Raw genomic sequence first — 21,772 nt, forward strand, 5'->3', positions numbered from 1 at the left:
CCAACATCTAGAACAGTGCTTGATATATAGAAGTTGACCTAAATATTTTACTGAGTGTCTGAATGTAGAATCTTGTGAAGTTTACTGTTCTGTTACATTTTCTGATCAATTGTAAGCATCCTGAGATCTGCTGTAAATATCTCCCCTTCCCCCAAAAAGAGCATTTTCTTCAGCTGTTTTTGTCATTGATACGTTCTATTTATTGAGATTCTAGTGGCAATGGTTTTGTTTTTTAAAAATGTTCTCATCCTTCTGTAATATAGCTCTTTTTTTAACAATGTAATTTAAATCCTTGAGTTAGAAACCTGATGATGGGAGATCATTAATCCACAAGCAAAACACACTAAATGTTGTTAATCTCTCCATTATGGCTCAGGCATCATCAGTAAAATAGGAATAGTGCTATTTGTTACCCTGTTTCTCACTGAGACGATAGTATTTGATTTGTAGAGAACCTCAGTTCCTAAAGATCTTTTTTATGTTAACTCATTTCACTACAATAGATATGAAGCATTTTATAACTTAGAATAGATGATATCCATACATTAAAAAATAGGAATACGGGGGAAATGGTACATTTTATTTTATTTTTATTTATTTATTTTTTTAACATCTTAACATCTTTATTGGAATATAATTGCTTTACAACGGTGTGTTAGTTTCTGCTTTACAAGAAAATGAATCAGTTATATATATACATATGTTCCCATATCTCTTCCCTCTTGCGTCTCCCTCTCTCCCACCCTCCCTATCCCACCCCTCCAGGCAATCACAAAGCACCGAGCTGATCTCCCTGTGCTATACAGCTGCTTCGCACTAGCTATCTACCTTACGTTTGGTAGTGTATATATGTCCATGCCTCTCTCGCGCTTTGTCACAGCTTACCCTTCCCCCTCCCCATATCCTCAAGCCCATTCTCTAGTAGGTCTGTGTCTTTATTCCTGTCTTACCCCTAGGTTCTTCATGACATTTTTTTTTCTTAAATTCCATATATTTGTGTTAGCATTCAGTATTTGTCTCTCTCTGACTTACTTCACTCTCTATGACAGACTTTAGGTCTATCCACCTCATTACAAATAGCTCAATTTCGTTTCTTTTTATGGCTGAGTAATATTCCATTGTATATATGTGCCACATCTTCTTTATCCATTCACCGATGATGGACACTTAGGTTGTTTCCATCTCTGGGCTATTGTAAATAGAGCTGCAGTGAACATTTTGGTACATGGCTCTTTTTGAATTATGGTTTTCTCAGGGTATATGCCCAGTAGTGGGATTGCTGGGTCATATGGTAGTTCTATTTGTAGTTTTTTAAGGAATCTCCATACTGTTCTCCACAGTGGCTGTATCAATTTACATTCCCACCAACAGTGCAAGAGGGTTCCCTTTTCTACACACCCTCTCCAGCATTTACTGTTTCTAGAGTTTTTGATGATGGCCATTCTGACCAGTGTGAGATGATATCTCATTGTAGTTTTGATTTGCATTTCTCTAATGATTAATGATGTTGAGCATTCTTTCATGTGTTTGTTGGCAGTCTGTATATCTTCTTTGGAGAAATGTCTATTTAGGTCTTCTGCCCATTTTTGGATTGGGTTGTTTGGTTTTTTGTTATTGAGCTGCATGAGCTGCTTATAAATTTTGGAGATTAATCCTTTGTCAGTTGCTTCATTTGCAAATATTTTCTCCCATTCTGAGGGTTGTCTTTTCGTCTTGTTTATGGTTTCCTTTGCTGTGCAAAAGCTTTGAAGTTTCATTAGGTCCCATTTGTTTATTTCTGTTTTTATTTCCATTTCTCTAGGAGGTGGGTCAAAAAGGATCTTGCTGTGATTTATGTCATAGTGTCCTGCCTATGTTTTCCTCTAAGAGTATGATAGTTTCTGGCCTTACATTTAGGTCTTTAATCCATTTTGAGCTTATTTTTGTGTATGGTGTTAGGGAGTGATCTAATCTCATACTTTTACATGTAGCTGTCCAGTTTTCCCAGCACCACTTATTGAAGAGGCTGTCCTTTCTCCACTGTACATTCCTGCCTCCTTTATCAAAGATAAGGTGACCATATGTGCATGGGTTTATCTCTGGGCTTTCTGTCCTGTTCCATTGATCTGTCTGATTTTGTGCCAGTACCATACTGTCTTGATTACTGTAGCTTTGTAGTATAGTCTGAAGTCAGGGAGGCTGATTCCTCCAGCTCCGTTTTTCGTTCTCAAGATTGCTTTGGCTGTTCAGGGTCTTTTGTGTTTCCATACAAACTGTGAAAGTTTTTGTTCTAGTTCTGTGAAAAATGCCAGTGGTAGTTTGATACGGATTGCATTGAATCTGTAGATTGCTTTGGGTAGTAGAGTCATTTTCACAATGTTGATTCTTCCAATCCAAGAACATGGTATATCTCTCCATCTATTTGTATCATCTTTAATTTCTTTCATCAGTGTCTTATAATTTTCTGCATACAGGTCTTTTGTCTCCTTAGGTAGGTTTATTCCTAGATATTTTATTCTTTTTGTTGCAGTGGTAAATGGGAGTGTTTTCTTGATTTCACTTTCAGATTTTTCATCATCAGTGTATAGGAATGCCAGAGATTTCTGTGCATTAATTTTGTATCCTGCTACTTTACCAAATTCATTGATTAGCTCTAGTAGTTTTCTGGTAGCATCTTTAGGATTCTCTATGTATAGTATCATGTCATCTGCAAACAGTGACAGCTTTACTTCTTCTCTTCTGATTTGGATTCCTTTTATTTCCTTTTCTTCTCTGATTGCTGTGGCTAAAACTTCCAAAACTATGTTGAATAAGAGTGGTGAGAGTGGGCAACCTTGTCTTGTTCCTGATCTTAGTGGAAATGCTTTCAGTTTTTCACCATTGAGGATGATGCTGGCTGTGGGTTTGTCATATATGGCCTTTGTTATGTTGAGGAAAGTTCCCTCCATGCCTACTTTCTGCAGGGTTTTTATCATAAATGGGTGTTGAATTTTGTCGAAAGCTTTCTCTGTATCTATTGAGATGATCGTATGGTTTTTCTCCTTCAATTTGTTAATATGGTGTATCACGTTGATTGATTTGCGTATATTGAAGAATCCTTGCATTCCTGGAATAAACCCCACTTGATCATGGTGTATGATCCTTTTAATGTGCTGTTGGATTCTGTTTGCTACTATTTTGTTGAGGATTTTTGCATCTATGTTCATCAGTGATATTGGCCTGTAGTTTTCTTTCTTTGTGACATCCTTGTCTGGTTTTGGTATCAGGGTTATGGTGGCCTCGTAGAATGAGTTTGGAGTGTTCCTCCCTCTGCTATATTTTGGAAGAGTTTCAGAAGGATAGGTGTTAGCTCTTCTCTAAATGTTTGATAGATTGGCCTGTGAAGCCATCTGGTCCTGGGCTTTTGTTTGTTGGAAGATTTTTAATCACAGTTTCAATTTCAGTGCTTGTGATTGGTCTGTTCATATTTTCTATTTCTTCGTGATTCAGTCTTGGCAGGTTGTGCATTTCTAAGAATTTGTCCATTTCTTCCAGGCTGTCCATTTTATTGGCATAGAGTTGCTTGTAGTGGTCTCTCATGATCTTTTGTATTTCTGCAGTGTCAGTTGTTACTTCTTTTTCATTTCTAATTCTATTGATTTGAGTCTTCTCCCTTTTTTTCTTGATGAGTCTGGCTAATGGTTTATCAATTTTGTTTATCTTCTCAAAGAACCAGCTTTTAGTTTTATTGATCTTTGCTATTGTTTGCTTCATTTCTTTTTCCTTTCTTTCTGATCTGATCTTTATGATTTCTTTCCTTCTGCTAACTTTGGGGGTTTTTTGTTCTTCTTCCTCTAATTGCTTTAGGTGCAAGGTTATGTTGTTTATTTGAGATGTTTCCTGTTTCTTAAGGTAGGATTGTATTGCTATAAACTTCCCTCTTAGAACTGATTTTGCTGCATCCCATAGATTTTGGGTCGTCGTGTCTCCATTGTCATTTGTTTCTAGGTATTTTTTGATTTCTTCAGTGATCACTTCGTTATTAAGTAGTGTATTGTTTAGCCTCCATGTGTTTGTATTTTTTATAGATCTTTTTCTGTAATTGTTATCTAGTCTCATAGCGTTGTGGTCAGAAAAGATACTTGATACAATTTCAGTTTTCTTAAATTTACCAAGGCTTGATTTGTGACCCAAGATATGATCTATCCTGGAGAATGTTCCATGAGCACTAGAGAAAAATGTGTATTCTGTTGTTTTTGGATGGAATGTCCTATAAATATCAATTAAGTCCATCTTGTTTAATGTATCATTTAAAGCTTGTGTTTCCTTATTTATTTTCATTTTGGATGATCTGTCCATTGGTGAAAGTGGGGTGTTAAAGTCCCTTACTATGAATGTGTTACTGTCAATTTCCCCTTTTATGGCTGTTAGTATTTGCCTTATGTATTGAGGTGCTCCTATGTTGGGTGCATAAATATTTACAATTGTTATATCTTCTTCTTGGATCGATCCCTTGATCATTATGTAGTGTCCTTCTTTATCACTTGTAATAGTCTTTATTTTAAAGTCTGTTTTGTCTGATATGAGAATTGCTACTCCAGCTTTCTTTTGGTTTCCATTTGCATGGAATATCTTTTTCCATCCCCTCACTTTCAGTCTGTATGTGTCTCTAGGTCTGAAGTGGGTCTCTTGTAGACAGCATATATATGGGTCTTGTTTTTGTATCCATTCAGCCAGTGTGTGTCTTTTGGTGGGAGCATTTAGTCCATTTACATTTAAGGTAATTATCGATATGTATGTTCCCATTACCATTTTCTTAATTGTTTTGGGTTCGTTATTGTAGGTCTTTTCCTTCTCTTGTGTTTCTTCCTAGAGAAGATTCTTTAGCATTTGTTGTAAAGCTGGTTTGGTGGTGCTGAACTCTCTCAGCTTTTGCTTGTCTGTAAAGGTTTTAATTTCTCTGTCAAATCTGAATGAGATCCTTGCTGGGTAGAGTAATCTTGGTTGCAGGTTTTTCTCCTCCATCACTTTAAATATGTCCTGCCAGTCCCTTCTGGCTTGCAGAGTTTCTGCTGAGAGATCAGCTGTTAGCCTTATGGGGATTCCCTTGTGTGTTATTTGTTGTTTTTCCCTTGCTGCTTTTAATATGTTTTCTTTGTATTTAATTTTTGACAGTTTGATTAATATGTGTCTTGGCGTGTTTCTCCTTGGATTTATCCTGTATGGGACTCTCTGTGCTTCCTGGACTTGATTAACTATTTCCTTTCCCATATTAGGGAAGTTTTCAACTATAATCTCTTCAAATATTTTCTCAGTCCCTTTCTTTTTCTCTTCTTCTTCTGGAACCCCTATAATTCGAATGTTGGTGTGTTTAATGTTGTCCCAGAGGTCTCTGAGACTGTCCTCAGTTCTTTTCATTCTTTTTTCTTTATTCTGCTCTGCAGTAGTTATTTCCCCTATTTTATCTTCCAGGTCACTTATCCGTTCTTCTGCCTCAGTTATTCTGCTATTGATTCCTTCTAGAGTATTTTTAATTTCATTTATTGTGCTTTTCATCGTTGCTTGTTTCATCTTTAGTTCTTCTAGGTCCTTGTTAAATGTTTCTTGCATTTTCTCTATTCTATTTCCAAGATTTTGGATCATCTTTACTATCATTATTCTGAATTCTTTTTCAGGTAGACTGCCTATTTCCTCTTCATTTGTTAGTCTGGTGGGTTTTGATCTTGCTCTTTCATCTGCTGTGTGTTTCTATCTTCTCATTTTGCTTATCTTACTGTGTTTGGGGTCTCCTTTTTGCACGCTGCACGTTCGTAGTTCCTGTTGTTTTTGGTATCTAGCCCCAGTGGCTAAAGTTGTTTCAGTGGGTTGTGTACGCTTCCTGGTGGAGGGGACTAGTGCCTGTGTTCTGGTGGATGAGGCTGGATCTTGTCTTTCTGATGGGCCGGTCCACGTCTGGTGGTGTATTTTGGGGTGTCTGTGGACTTATTATGATTTTAGGCAGCCTCTCTGCTAATGGGTGGGGTTGTGTTCCTGTCTTGCTAGTTGTTTGGCATAGGGTGTCCAGCACTGTAGTTTGCTAGCTGTTGAGTGAAGCTGGGTGTTGGTGTTGAGATGGAGATCTCTGGGAGATTTTCGCCATTTGATATTACATGGAGCTGGGAGGTCTCTTGTGGACCAGTGTCCTGAAGTTGGCTCTCCCACCTCAGAGGCACAGCACTGACTCCTGGCTGCAGCACCAAGAGACCTTCATCCACATGGCTCAGAATAAAAGGGAAACAACGTAGAAAGAAAGACAGTAGAAGTAGAAAGAAAGAAAGAAAACAAAGAAAGAAAGAAAGAAACAAAGGAGGGAGAAAAAAAGAAAGAAGATAAAGTAAAATAAAATAAAGTAAGATAAAATATAATAAAGTTATTAAAATAAAAAATTAAGAGAAAAAATAAAAAGGGACGGATAGAGCCCTAGGACAAATGGTGGAAGCAAAGGTATACAGACAAAATCTCACACAGAAGCATACACATACACAATCACAAAAAGAGGAAAAGGGCAAAAAATAATAAATCTTGCTCTCAAAGTCCATCTCTTCAGTTTGTGATGACTCGTTGTCTAAAGGTGGGAAGGAAGGAAAGAACGATGATAAAGTAAAATAAAATAAAGTTATTAAAATAAATATTAAGAAAAAATTTTTAAAAAAACGGACGGATAGAACCGTCACACAAATGGTGGAAGCAAAGCTATACAGACAAAATCTCACAGAGAAGCATATACATACACACTCACAGAAAAAGGAAAAGGGGAAAAAATTATAAATGTTGCTCCCAAAGTCCACCTCCTTAATTTGGGATGATTCGTTGTCTATTCATGTATTTCACAGATGCTGGTACATCAAATTGATTGTAGAGCTTTAATCCGCTGCTTCTGAGGCTGCTGGGAGTGATTTCCCTTTCTATTCTTTGTTCTTACAGCCCCCAGGGGCTCAGCTTCGCATTTGGCCCCACCTCTGTGTGTAGGTCGCCGGAGGGCATCTGTTCTTCGCTCACACAGGATGGGGTTAAAGAGCAGCTGACTTGGGGGCTCTGGCTCACTCAGGCTGGGGGGAAGGAGGGGCACGGAGTGCGGGGCGAGCCTGCGGCAGCAGAGGCCAGCGTGACATTGCTGCAGCCTGAGGCGCCCCGTGCGTTCTCCCAGGGGAGTTGCCCCTGGATCGCGGGACCCTTGGCAGTGGCGGGCTGCACAGGCTCCCCGGAAGGGGGTGTGGATAGTGACCTGTGCTTGCACACAGGCTTCCTGGTGGCGGCAGCAGCAGCCTTAGCGTCTCATGCCTGTCTCTGGGGTCCGTGCTTTTAGCCGCGGCTCGCGCCAGTCTCTGGAGCTCCTTTAAGCAGCGCTCTTAATCCCTTCTCCTCGCGCACCAGGAGACAAAGAAGGAAGAAAACGTCTCTTGACTTTTCGGCAGGTCCAGACTTTTCCCTGGACTCCGTCCTGGCCAGCCGTGGCGCACTAACCCCCTGCAGGCTGTGTTCACGCGGCCAACCCCAGTCCTCTCCCTGCGCTCTGACCGAAGCCCGAGCCTCAGCTCCCAGCCCCGCCCACCCCGGTGGGGGAGCAGACAAGCCTCTCGGGCTGGTGAGTGCTGGCCGGCACCGATCCTCTGTGCGTGCGGGAATGTCTATGCTTTGTCCCCTGCACCCCTGAGTCGGCGCTCTCCTCCGCGGCTCCGAAGCTTTCACCTTCCGCCACCCGCAGTCTCCGCCCGCGAAGGGGCTTCCTAGTGTGTGGAAACTTTTCCTCCTTCACAGCTCCCTCCCACTGGTGCAGGTCCTGTCCCTATCCTTTTGTCTCTGTTTATTCTTTTTACTTTTGCGCTACCCAGGTACTTGGGGGGTTTCTTGACTTTTGGGAGGTCTGAGGTCTTCTAACAGCGTTCAGTAGGTGTTCTGTAGTTGTTGTTCCACGTATAGATGTATTTCTGGTGTATCTGTGGGGAGGAAGGTGATCTCCGCGTCCTACTCTTTCGCCATCTTCCCGGCTGCCTCTCGGAAAAGGGTGCATTTTAAATCAAATCTAGTGTTTGTTTTTAGAACAAGAATCAAAGCAATTAATATTGTACTTTTTTTTTTTTTTTTTTTTTTGGTACGCGGGCCTCTCACTGTTGTGGCCTCTCCCGTTGCGGAGCACAGGGTCCGGACGCACAGGCCCAGCGGCCATGGCTCACGGGCCCAGCCACTACACGGCATGTGGGATCCTCCCGGACCGGGGCACGAACCGGCGTCCCCCGCATCGGCAGGCGGACTCTCAACCACTGCGCCACCAGGGAAGCTCTTTGAAGTACTTTTAAGAGTACTTTCTTAGAAAGGCTAAAAACAAATTATCATTTTATGATAATCTAGGATATCCTTTTAATGTATGTTGTTTTTCTACCCTTTGTTGCTTACCTACGTGATTTTTTTCATATTTTAGTAGTACATTGTGCAAAACTGTTGAACTTCAAAATCGTCCTAAAGGAAAGCAGAAACATAAAAGTATCATCTGAATATTAGAGTTCACAGACAGTCAACATTTTCCCAGTCTGTCAGTGGCCATCAGGATTTGTGCTATTATTCTCTGTGCTACTAAGGCCATGAGAAAGAATGAAAGTGGTTATTTATCCTTTGTGGAACTTGATAGTTTCACTTTAAAGATTTTGACTTTATGATGTAAAACAAACACCAGTTTCATGGCATCATTAATTAACTCATGTGTTATTATTGATGTGGATGCCTGTGCAAGCGTTGATTTTTAACCATCTCCAACAATATTGAAGTAAAAGGACCACTTAAAGTGAAGTAATAGAGGCAACTTCCCTGGCGGTCCAGTGGTTAAGACTCCGCACTTCCACTGCAGGGGGCGAGGGTTCAATCTCTGGTCGGGGCACTAAGATCCCAAGATTTCACATGCTATGCAGTGAGGTTGGGGGAAAAAAAAAAGAAGTAATAGAGATTACATTCTTAATAGCAGTTTCTTCTGAAACACTGCAGAAGACTGAGGATTGATGCAGATCTTGGGACTTTAAAACAGCTCTTTCTGACTCCATTACATGTAGATTTTGAACAACCACCTTTATAAGAAAATCAGAGAATTTGTTTTGTCATCTCTTTTTATAGCTTTTTTGTCACCTGGCAGACAGCTTCCTGCCTAACCTGACTTTTAAAACCACCTTCATGAGATTGGTGCTCACTGAGGGCATTGACTAAGCAGTGAAGGCAGCTGTTGAATAGTGAAAAACCTGTTGGTGGTGCTTTTCCATCAGGTCTGGGCAATTGCAGTGATATTTTAATTCAGTTGTATTATTTAATGAGGGAAAAGTTGTGATCTATAACTTAAATTCTTCGTTGAAGTTACTGTAAGACCAGGTGTTCTTTTTGTTTTGTTTTTTGGCTGTGTTGGGTCTTTGTTGCTTCACATGGGCTTTATCTAGTTGCAGCGAGCGGAGGTTACTCTTCGTTGCAGTGCTTGGGCTTCTCATTGTGGTGGCTTCTCTTGTTGCGGAGCATGGGCTCTGAGCGCACAGGCTTCAGTAGTTGCAGCACGCGGGCTCAGCAGTTGCGGCACGCAGGCCCTAGAGCGCGTGGGCTCCAGTAGTTGCAGTATGTGGGCTCAAGTAGTTGTGGCACTCAGGCTCTAGAGCGCAGGGTCAGTAGTTGTGGTGCACGGGCTTAGTTGTTCTGTGGCATGTGGGATCTTCCCGGACCAGGGATGGAACCCATGTCCCCTGCATTGGCAGGCGGATTCTTAACCACTGTGCCACCAGGGAAGTCCCAGGTGTATTTTTTGTATATCATCTTTGCAAGTTACTAGCAAAAACATTTTCTACTGGAAGATCAGTGGGAAAAGCTGTGGAATTTGGACAGTTTTCCTTAGATTTTCTGCCCATTGCAGGCATTATATATCAACAAAAGCATCAGAAGGAAGGTAAACTTTTCTTGATATCTAAAAAACTTAAAACTTTAAGTTTCTGTTTCTTCAGATTCAATTATGCTTCTTAAGAGTAAAACATTTTTGTTAGGACTGGCATATAACTTTTACCAAGTTGGCATTGCCAAAACTATAAGAGAACTTGGAACTCTGATTTTAAAGGTTTAAAACTACTTGACCGGCACCAAGTTACAAGGAATAAATTTAGGAGGCAACATTAATACTTGTTTGTTCTCTTAATAGCACATGCCAGAATACAGCAGAAGCAGGTGTGGATATTGGTCATCTGTATGTTTTCAGGGCTGAAAAACGGGCATTCAAGAAAAGCTTTGGTCCCCAGCTGGGCATTCCCATGGAGAATTCCAAACTCTATTGGATAGGGAAGAGTGGCATGAGGGACCAGTCACTCCACCTTGATTCATGCATAGCACTCTCTGTCAGACCCTGATGTGCTGGTGGTGCACCCAGGTGGCAGTGATCTGGGAGTGATGAAGTTGTTTGATATTTTAATCCAAATTAAGAAAGATTTAAGATTTATCGGGACTTCCCTGGCGGTTCAGTGATAAAGAATCTGCCTTGCAATGCAGGGGATGCGGGATCAATCCCTGGTCAGGGAACTAAGATCCCACATGCTGCGGGGCAACTAAGCCCGCATGCCGCAACTACTGAGCTTGTGCGCCTCAACTAGAGCCCACGTGCTGCAAACTACAGAGTCCACACTCTCTGGAACCTGCGCACCACAACTACAGAGCTCATGTGCCCTAGAGCCTGTGCACCACAACTAAAGAAGAGAAAAACTGCATGCCACAGCTAGAGAGAAGCCCATGCGCTGCAGCAAAGATCCCGCATGCCACAACTAACACCCGGCACAGCCAAAAATAAATAAATAAATAATAAATAAATCTTAAAAAAAAAAGATTTATCAAGTAAATGTTCAAGAATGTTACTAGAGTGTGGTCCAGTATGGTACCCAGAAAAGTGTGGTCCCACTCAATGAAACCTCTACATGTTATGAATATACGTGTGAAGAAAGTCAGTGGACAAATTGGCTCTTTTATGAAGTTCATTGGAGGATGTACCATCAGTACATCACACACACGTATACACACAAATACATACCATATTTTCTTTTTCTTTTTTTAATTAATTAATTTTTGGCTGCATTGGGTCTTTGTTGCTGTGCACGGGCTTTCTCTAGCTGTGGCGAGCAGGGGCTATTCTTCATTGCAGTGCGCGGGCTTCTCATTGCGGTGGCTTCTCTTGTTGCGGAGCATGGGCTCTAGGCACGTGGGCTTCAGTAGTTGTGGCACATGGGCTCAGTAGTTGTGGCTCATGGGCTTTAGAGTGCAGGCTCAGTAGTTGTGGTGCACGGGCTTAGTTGTTCCACCACATGTGGGATCTTCCTGGGCCAGGGCTCAAACCCGTGTACCCTGCATTGGCAGGCAGATTCTTAACCACTGTGCCACCAGGGAAGCCCATACCACACTTTCTTTATCCATTCATCTATTTTTTTCTTCAGTTATTTGTTTATTCATTTAGTCATTCAACATATATTTACTAAGTGCTTGCTACATGCCAGGAGTAAGAACAACACAAAGTAACTTCCTGCCTTCATGGAGTTTACATTTCAATGGGGGAAGACAGAAAACAAACTTACAGCATAGTATACAATGCACCAGATGGAGATAAATGCTACCTAGGAACATTCAGACGAAAGAGGGGCACAGGAAGACCTGGAGGGTGAGGACTGCATTCTGATCTCACCTCCTCTATATCCACCTTGCTCACACCACTGGCCTCCTGTCACTCCTTGAGCCCCAAACACACTGGTTTACTGTTTCAGCCCCATCCGCGCTCTGCTCGCTTGGATGGTGACCTGGAGATCTCCAAGACTGGAAAAAGGCTTCTGTGCCTTATACTTTGAGGTGGGAGTATGTTTATGGTTCAGGGAACTGCAAAGAGACTAGTGGTGTGAGCAAGGCGTGCACAGAGAGATGGGGTCGGAGGGGAAACGGCTGGCTCAAGTAAGCCCTTGTGGGTCAGGGGGAGGAGGCCTGTGGCTTTTCCTCTACGTGAGCTGCGGAGCCACGGGCAGGCTTTGAGCAGAGGAGTGATCTGATCTGATTGCTATTATAACAGATGCCTCTGTGCCAGACCCCAGGAGGGAAGGGTGGCAGCAGAGCTCCCCACCCCGAGGCGGCCGCTGCAAGAATCTGGGTCTGAGATGGTGGCTCGGACCAGTGTGGGGACAGAGGATGTGGTCACATACGCTGAGGAGGGGTAATCATTCATCTATGGATGGACACTTAGGTTGCTTCCTTCCATATCTTGGCTATTGTAATAATGCTGCAATACACAGGGGTGCATACATCTTTTTGAATGATTGTGTTTGTTTTCTTCAGAAAAATACCCAGAAGTGGAATTGCTGGGTCATATGGTAGTTTTATTTTTAATTTTTTGAGGAACCCCTCCATATTGTTTTCCATAGTGGCTGCACCAATTTGCATTACTACTAGCACGGGTTTCCTTTTCTCCACATCCTCACCAGCACTTATTATTTGTTTTCTTTTTGATAATAGCCATTCTGACACGTGTGAGGTGATACCTCATTGTGGTCTTGATTGCATTTCCCTGATGATTAGTGATGTTGAGCATCTTTTCATGTGCCTGTTGGCCATCTGTATGCCTTCTTTGGAAAACTCTTCAGGTTCTCTGCCCATTTTTTAATCAGGCCGTTTGTTTTTTGATGTTGACTTGTATGAGTTCTTTGTATATTTTGGATATTAACCCCTTATCGGATATTTTTTGCAGCCATCTTCTCCCATTCAGTAGGCTGCGTTTTCTTTTTGTTGATAGTTTCCTTTGCTGGTCAAAAGCTTTTTTAGTTTGATGTAGTCTCCCATTTGGTTTTTTTGTTTGTTTGTTTTTTGGGGTTTTTTTTTGCTTTTGTTTCCCTTGCCTGAAGAGACATATCCAAAAAAATATTAAGACCAATGTCAGAGTACTCCCCATGTTTTCTTTTTTTTTTTTAACTTTTTTTTCTTACAGTTGTATTGAGATATAATTGACTTACAGCACTTTATAAGTTTAAGGTGTACAGCATAATGATTTGACTTACATACATCATGAAATGATTACCACAGTAAGTTTAGTGAACGTCTGTCATCTCCTACAGATACAAGAAAATATATTTTTTTTCTTTGTGATGAGAACTCTTTAGGATTTACTCTTAACAACTTTCCTATATAACATATAGCAGGACTTCCCTGGTGGTGCAGTGGTTAAGAATCCACCTGCCAGTGCAGGGGACATGGGTTCGACCCTGGTCCAGGAAGATCCCACATGCTGCGGAACAGCTAAACCCGTGCGCCACAACTACTGAGCCTGCGCTCTAGAGCCTGAGCTCTAGAGCCCGCGAAGCACAACTACTGAAGCTGCGTGCCACAACTACTGAAGCCTGTGCTCCTAGAGGCCTTGCTCCGCAACAAGAGAAGCCACTGCAATGAGAAGCCCACGCACCGCAACGAAGAGTAGCCCCTGCTCACTGCAACTAAGCCCGTGCGCAGCAGTGAAAACCCAAGGCAGCCATAAATAAATAAACAAAAATAAATAAAATATAGCAGTGTTAATTGTATTAATCATGTTGTACATTACATCCCTAGTACAGCTTATGTTTTCTTCTAGGAGTCTTAACGGTTTCAGGTCTTACATTTAATTTTAACCCATTCTGAGTTTATTTTTGTATATAGTGTGAGAAAGTCCAGTTTTCCCAAAACCATTTATTGAAGAGGCTGTCTTTTCCCCGTTCTGTATTCTTCCCTCCTTTATCATAGATTAATTGACCATATAAGTGTGGGTTTATTTCTGGACTCTCTGTTCTGTCCAGTTGATCTATGTGTCTGTTTTTATGCCAGTACCATACTGTTTTGATTACTGAAAAGCTTTGTAGTGTAGTTTGAAATCAGGGAGCATGATACCTCCAGTTTTGTTCTTTAACATGGTAGATTCTTAAATTGTTCTTGTTCACAAAATAATTTTAAGGTATGACTTTGATTCTGACCCATTTGGTTTTAAAGGATGGAATCTGTCCTTCAGATTAATTGCCCTTTGTGCTTAAGCCTGCTTGTAGTATCTTTCATGATTATGATAGCTGAATGATTTTGTAGCGCCATTTATTTTTTGAAGTAGTTACTACTTTGGCATCTATTTTAATAAGGTCTAGGGCTTTCCTGGTGGCGCAGTGGTTGAGAGTCCGCCTGCCAATGCAGGGAACACGGGTTCGTGCCCCGGTCGGGGAAGATCCCACATGCCGCAGAGCGGCTGGGCCCGTGAGCCATGGCCACTGAGCCTGCACGTCTGGAGCCTAAGCGGGAGACGGGAGAGGCCGCAACAGTGAGAGGCCCGCATACCGCAAAAAAAAAAAAAAAGGTCTATACTTAACCTCCACTTTTGAAACTTGAATTGTTATGTAAATTAATCTAAATCTTTCTTTGTGCTGTGTGTTTATTTTCAAGAAGTGTAAACCTGTTTTTCTTTTTCTCATTGATTGTGGTAATAGAAACTTTCTAGAGTTTAAATAAAGAGTACTGCTCTAATAGTGTTTAAAAGATAAATTGAGGTCCCCTGATTTCTTTGGAAGAAAGTTCCATAGCCCACCCAGAGCCTGGCCAGTAGTATTAGAAGCTTATATATTCATAGACTATAAATAAAAGCCTTTTGTAAGCAGCTTAATGAATTTGCCTGATTTGTGTTTAATAGCACGAATCAGAATGACTCTGCTCATATAGTTGTTTGAAATGTTTCTCCTGTTTCAGAGATTGACCTGTTTTTCTGTTTTTATTCTAAAAGGAAATAATACGGGCTTGATCCAGTGATCCACATGGGCTTGACCCAGTTTCTCAGTAGATGGGTCAATAGTCTTTTGTTTCAGATTGCTTAGGCTCCATAGTTTGCTCTGTAGCACAAATGCCCGACCAAAGATCATTATGTGGGTCTTGAGCAAGTAACTTCAGGAAGGAAAAATGCTGGGGGCGGGGGCAAGTGATTCACTTTGCTGGTTAGAGGTAAGATCAGAAAAGTTACTGTTTATAGTTATTTTGTATTTTTCTTTGAGGTTACCATGGATTCTTTCTCTAATATAAATGAGCTCCTTTTTGAGTTGTAGGAAGTAATGATCATCAGTAAGTACTGTTAGGAGATAAATAAAACTGATTATCTTTAAGTGTTTAAAGATGGTTTAAAATCAGGTAGTGTATATACCAGTGTACTTTGAAGATACTGGCCTAAATTATTCATTGAATTATCAGATCCACTGAGTAGAGTATTGGTTTCCTAATAGTAGAAAAATCGTCTTATTTCCTAAGGATTAAGTTTAGTGATTGGATCCTATCTGACATTTAAATGAAGTTTTTGTTCAGGATTGTTTCTCAAAATCTATGTTACCTTTTCAATTGCTGCTAATCTGGAATTGTAGAAGGGCACTTCTGAAATCCGACTCTGCATGAGTAAAGGTCAACAATGTGTGGGGACTTGAGGTATGGCAGTTTGCCACAAACTCATTAATCCAAGGCTTGTTATAGCAGGTATAAAGAATATTAAAATTTCTCTTAAGACGTTTGAGGAAAATAAAGATTTTTTTGTTTGAAGAGCAATCAAGAATAAGAACCTTCTACCAAACGTTTTTCTTACTTATTTATATAAACAATCTCTTAAAGTGTCATGGTTCATTCAATTTTGAACTTTAATCTGGGTTTTTCTCTTGGCATTCACATTGCAGATCTTAATTAGTTTTTTTCTTCTTTTTAGAAAGTAGATGGATTTAAAGTGTTCAAATATACTGTATAAAAAGGTCTATGTGTGGTAGAGGAGAGGACTAAGTCTAACCTTGGCATTTCTAGCCTCCTCGGGTGAACTGTGACCTTTATAGAAAGCCAGGTGATTGCTGCCTCAGCTTGATTCCCATTTTGAATGTTAATGGCTTTAGCTGGAGACTTATTTGGAAGGACTTATTTGGCCCTGTATTGTAGCATTTGCCTTAACGTATTTTATAAGAGAAACAGAATGTAAATTCCAGGATTTAAGTGTGTTTTTTAAAATTGGTTTTTGAAAATTCAACATTATTATAACTTGATTCATTTTATTTATAATATTTATTTTATTTATTTATTTGGTTTGCTGGGTCTTAGTTGTGGCACATGTGCTTCTCACTTGTGGCCAGTAGGCTCCTTAGTTGTGGCTCACCGGCTCCTTAGTTGTGGCATGCGAACACTTAGTTGCAGCATGCATGTGGGATCTAGTTCCCTGACCAGGGATTGAACCCGGGCCCCCTGCATTGGGAGCTTGGAATCTTAACCGCTGCGCCACCAGGTAAGTCCCTTGATTCATTTTAATGTAGTGATTTTAACAAAGTTTGTTGATATGGTTGTGTGTGAAAAATACAGACTAGTTACAAAAAGACCCTTAAGCTTGTATTAGTTCAGATAACTTCTACACAGATAAATGGGACACTAACTGCTGCATATGACTGACCAGACATTTGAATACCTAACCATATTCATATAATTTGGGTTCCCCAATCTCTGGGAGAAGGTTTGTTGTATCTCACAGGAACCATTTCATATAGGATATAATAAGAAAGTTCTTTTAGAAACAAGTTTTTAAATTCCTGTTTTTAAATTCCTGTTGTTAATGCATCTTTATCATAAAATGGGGACTTAATGAGATACCATCTCCACTAGTCATTATTTTGTAAATCATCCTTTGGGCACAAAATTCTAAACTTGTAGAAATTACCCCTTTTTGCTCTCACTTAGGACTTAATAGTGCGATGTAAGAAACTAGAGATTTTGGTTTGGCATAAATTCTCTACAAATAAACAGCTAAGTCATTTTTTTTGTCTTTTTTTTTTTAATTGAAGTATAGTTGATGATGTTAATTAGGAAAGTGACTCAGTTATATATACAATCTTTTTCATATTCTTTTCCATTACGGTTTATTACAGGATGTTGAATATAATTCCCTGTGCTATACAGTAGGACCTTGTTTATCCATTCTATATATATACCAGTTTGCATCTGCTGATTCCAAACTCCCACTCCTGTCCTCTCCCACTCCCCTCCCCCTTGGCAACCACCAGTCTATTCTATATGTCCCTGACTCTGTTTCTGTTTCATAGATAGGTTCATTTGTGTCATATTTTAGATTCCACATATAAGTGATATCATATGGTATTTGTCTTTCTCTGACTTAGTTCACTTAGTATAATAATCTCTAGTTGCATCCATCTTGCTGTAAATGGCATTATTTCGTGTTTTTTTATGGTTGAGTAGTATTCCATTGTATATATTGTACCACATCTTCTTTATCCATTCATCTGTTGATGGACATTTAGGTTGTTTCCATGTCTTGGCTATTGTAAATAGTGCTGCTATGAACATAGGGGTGCATGTTATGTTTTTCAATTATAGTTTTGTCTGGATATATGCCCAGGAGTAGGATTGCTGGATCATATGGTAGTTCTATTTTTAGTTTTCTGAGGAACCTCCATAGTTTTCCACAGTGGCTGCACCAACTTACATTCCCACCAACAGTGTGGGAGGGTTCCCTTTCCTCCACACCCTCTAGCATTTGTTATTTGTAGACTTTTTAATGATGGTTATTCTTACTGGTGTGAGGTGATACCTCATTGTAGTTTTGGTTTGCATTTCTGTAATAATTAGCGATGTTGAGCATCTTTTCATGTGCCTGTTGGCCACCTGTATGTCTTCTTTGGAGACATGTCTATTTAGGTCTTCTGCCCAATTTTTGATTGGGTTGTTTGTTTTTTTGTTGTTGAGTTATATGAGTTGTTTGTATATTTTAGAAATTTTAAGCCCTTGTTGGTCACATCTTTTGCAAATATTTTCTCCCATTCTGTAGGTTGTCTGTTCAGTTTGCTTATGGTTTCCTTTGCTGTGCAAAAGCTTGTAAGTTTGATTAGGTCCCATTTGTTTATTTTCATTTTTATTTCTATTGCCTTGGGAGACTGACCTAAGGAAACATTGGTGCGATTTATATCAGAAAATAAAACAGCTGCGAAGTCTTTAAATCATGCTGAGAAAGGGAGGCGGGTACTTTTGAATGGTGAGGAGTGAAGCACATAATTAAAGGGTTAGGATTCTTGTTCCAAAGCAGAATGGGAGAAGAGAGTGGAAGACTCCCATCTGGTCCTTTCAATCCTTGAAGATGTTCTGAGGATTTTTTTTGCCTTTGTGGGAAAATGGTAAAAGGAGGGCTTAAGGCTTTCTGAAAGAATCCAAAGGATTGAGGATTTGGGTTAGGTTATGGCAGGTGAGGCCTTTGGAATTAGAAGTCCTGGTGATCTGACAGAATGAGAGAGAGGCTGCCATGGCAGGCAGCCTGTATACAGGACTAAGAGAGATGGGCAAGGAGTTGGGACTGAGGGGAGATACTGGGACCAGGAGTGGAAGAAAGGGAGGTCAAAGGTACGAAAAGGAATGAGTGGAGATAAGAATTGATGAATTTGGGGAGGTTGCTAGAGTCATCCCAGTGTCTATACAGGAGGTTGTGAATAAAGAGGTGGTCAGAGAGGAAGATGACAGGAAAATGTGAGTGGAATGAGCCCAGAGGTGATGCAGTAGCTGGTAAATTGATGAGAACACTTTGGAAAAGTCAGGTGTTGAGAGGCCAGGGATGTGAAAAACAAGACCTCAGGTTGCCCTCTGGCTTTACAACTCTGAATTCCAGAGCACACATTGTCTGAAAGTTAATAGTTTTGCTTCTCAGAAATATGAAATAATACGCTGACATATTTTTGTAAAATCAGAAGTGAACTCTGAAAAGCATATAATATATGGATTTGTATTTTAACAATCAGTCAGAAGTATTAATTGCCTCCTTGTAAACACTGGAGGATGGATACTGTTTGGGCTCCTCAGCAGGAGGTTTCTAACAGGAAAGAGGGAGACTCTAAGCGGGAGAGTCTGATATTGGGCTTTTCCTTTCACCATGTACAAGCAGTGTCCTTAGGGCAGATGGACGAATGACACTCCTCAGGAAAACCTGGCCATGGGAGACACTGTCTTTACTCATTTTAGTAGAACCCAAGTCAAAAAAAAACGTAGTTCTTCTGTGGTGGAAACAAGAAAAAGAGGGGAAAAAAACACAACTCTAGATTTAGACTCTTTTTTTGAAACCTGTAACACCTGAGAACTCCAAGGTCTGTCTCCCAGTGTCATTTACAAAAGCCCAGAAAAGCACTCAGGGTATCCTGGGTATGGACCAGCTTCTGGGAGAAAACAACTTTACGAATCAAAAACCACAAAAAGTAGAGTGACCAGACCAGTGTATGGAATAGCGAGAGTTGTGATCAGATGGGACGCTGAAGAGCACAGGTGGCGCTGGTTGCGGTGTGGTTTGGACAGTGCAGTTTCCTTGAAGAAACAGTCAACTTTGCATGGTACCAGGAAGGAGCCTATAATGGATGGGAACATGAGTGGTGAGACTCTGGGTACATTTTTACAAACTGACTTGAAGGGTTTTTTCCCCCCTAGTAAGCAGAACTCAGCGTCAAGGTGATAACAGTTTTCAGCTCAAAGTGGAAGCGATACTTTCTGTTAATCTGTAATCATTCTTTATTCATTGTAAGCAATAAAGGTAAGTATAATTCCCCATGTGTATTCCATCATCAAACGTAATTGAAAATACCATTTATCATTTGCTGATTTAGGACCCTAACTAAAGAACATTGACAGTCATAAAGAGTATCCATACTTAGTTAAAAGGGAGGACCTTCTGAAGGAAATATCTGAGGAGTAAGTTTTATATAAGACACTGACTAGGAAGGTACATTTGGGAGAGAAGAGTAAAGAATCTGAGAATAAGCAGAATTTTATCAGCTGTTGAATTTTGGATGGCATTCTCCTTTGCACATCTGCTCTCTCCCATTCTTTTCGTAAAGGGTAAAGGAGTAAAAGTCTTACAGAAGGGAAGCCACGTTAACCTGTATATTAGTTTAAGGAAACTCTGCCCATTTTCAGTCTTACTGGCCTCTAGAGTGGGTTCCTTCCTCCTTCAGCTTAGCAGTAAAGCCTGAGAATAGACTGGACCTGAATCAAATGTTTTACCTTGGTATAAATTTGTTGTCCCATTTGTTGGAGACTTAGGAATAATCTGTAGGGATAAAGCCTCTGCCTCATTGAGAAAATAGCTAATTGTTTGGGCCGTTAAGGCAAGAAAGTGGGTAAATATGGATTAATAGTAATCTCTTGCAGGGAAAGTATTTCTGAATCAACTCAGATTTTAAATGTTATGTTTTATGAAGTTGTGACATAAACTTTTTCTTTCCTCGCACTTTGAAAGTGTTGACTCATATTTTGTCCTGTTTTGTGATGGCTCTTGTGAAAGGAATAGAAAGAGATTGGGAAATAAGCAAGTGTTTCTGCCTTTTTCTCCTGCAGGTCCCAGTAGGGATGGCACAATCAGCGAGGACACTATCCGAGCCTCTCTCATCTCAGCAGTCAGTGACAAACTGAGATGGCGGATGAAGGAGGAAATGGATCGTGCCCAGGCAGAGCTCAATGCCTTGAAACGAACAGAGGAAGACCTGAAAAAAGGTCACCAGAAACTGGAAGAGATGGTTACCCGTTTAGATCAAGAAGTAGTAAGTAACTCATTGAATAGTTGTACTAGTTAGATTGAATCATAGCCATGGCAAAGTGTTCTGTATATACTGTGGTTACCCTGAACATTGTGGGTATAGTTAAAGAGTTCCGAAAATTATACACACCTTTAAGCATTTTCACATAGCTCCTCTACAGCTTTGTTAAAAAAAAAAAATGCAGCCTGTGGTTGGAATGTAGTCTTTGATTGGGGAGTGGATGTATTCAGAGGAGTTTTGCTTGCACCTTCACCCCGGGGGATAATGTTTTGACCCAAAGGAGGACTGTTTGAGCGCTTGATGTTACCAGACAGTTACTAGGAAATAAGAATTTGAGAGAGCTCTAAGTCGTGATAAAGATCTGCAGACCCTGGGTACAAACTTAAGGGTCAGGTCTTTTTTGTTTCCAAATGTTGTTTGAACTATATTTAAAGTATCTTTGGTGACCCCTTCTAGGTGAGCCCTTCTAACTTAATAACCCATAGTGTATGCAACCTTTAGCTCTTAAGCTTTCTCACATTTTTATCAGACTGCTGTGCCCTTATGAGTCAAGTCAGCCCTGTGACTTCTTTTGTTTAGTGATTAGAGGCACTAGCATAATTTGAGTGCCAGCTTCACTCTTCACTTTCATTCCTGTGATGGAGAATTTGTTCCAGCAAGTGTGCATTTTTGATGAAAGGGTAAAGAGTTATTAAGTGTTAGAGGGCTTTGGAGAAAGTGATTTGTATGTACACATTACTCTAATAAAATGGTTCTAGTATAAAGTGAGCTGCTCAATAGCCAGCTATTTTCAAAAGTTCAGCAAAGTGACACCAGTACAGTTCAGAGCCTGCAACTACCACCTGCTGTATCTTGTGAATAAAGTTCAACTGTTTGGAGTTCTATGTGTTGAATCATCTGTACAGACTGGGGAAAGTTATTCCTCTGAGGCAGATGGCCACTTGTTTTGAAAGAAGGACCTCCTTTATGATTTTCACGTAAGGAACCTCCTGCTGGAAAGTGTCTTGTCTGATGGCTTAGTTTGCAGTATCATTTGTCACTGGTAAGTGACAAGCTTATCACTGCCACCAAAAGTGCTCAGCTCAGCATCTCCTGTTTTCACTCAGCATGTTAGAGCACACCTTTTCCTCTAACTTTGACTAATGTGATACATGAATCTCATCCATGAGTTGTTTAAGCATTGTTTTATTAGCAAGTCTGTTTCT

The 21,772-nt window shown here is 40.5% G+C and overlaps 1 protein-coding gene across 1 annotated transcript in view; it reads left to right on the forward strand.

The window, feature by feature from the left end:
- TSG101 (tumor susceptibility 101) overlaps positions 1–21,772 on the forward strand; it is a 58,281-nt gene that overhangs the window by 34,555 nt on the left and 1,954 nt on the right. The window contains exon 8 of the mRNA XM_067749674.1: positions 20,368–20,570. Within this exon, the coding sequence (XP_067605775.1) occupies positions 20,368–20,570 (203 nt within the window). The remainder of the gene's footprint in view (positions 1–20,367; positions 20,571–21,772) is intronic.

Source organism: Pseudorca crassidens, chromosome 9 (genome assembly GCF_039906515.1).
Source record: "Pseudorca crassidens isolate mPseCra1 chromosome 9, mPseCra1.hap1, whole genome shotgun sequence".
Classification (NCBI taxonomy): Eukaryota; Metazoa; Chordata; class Mammalia; order Artiodactyla; family Delphinidae; genus Pseudorca; species Pseudorca crassidens.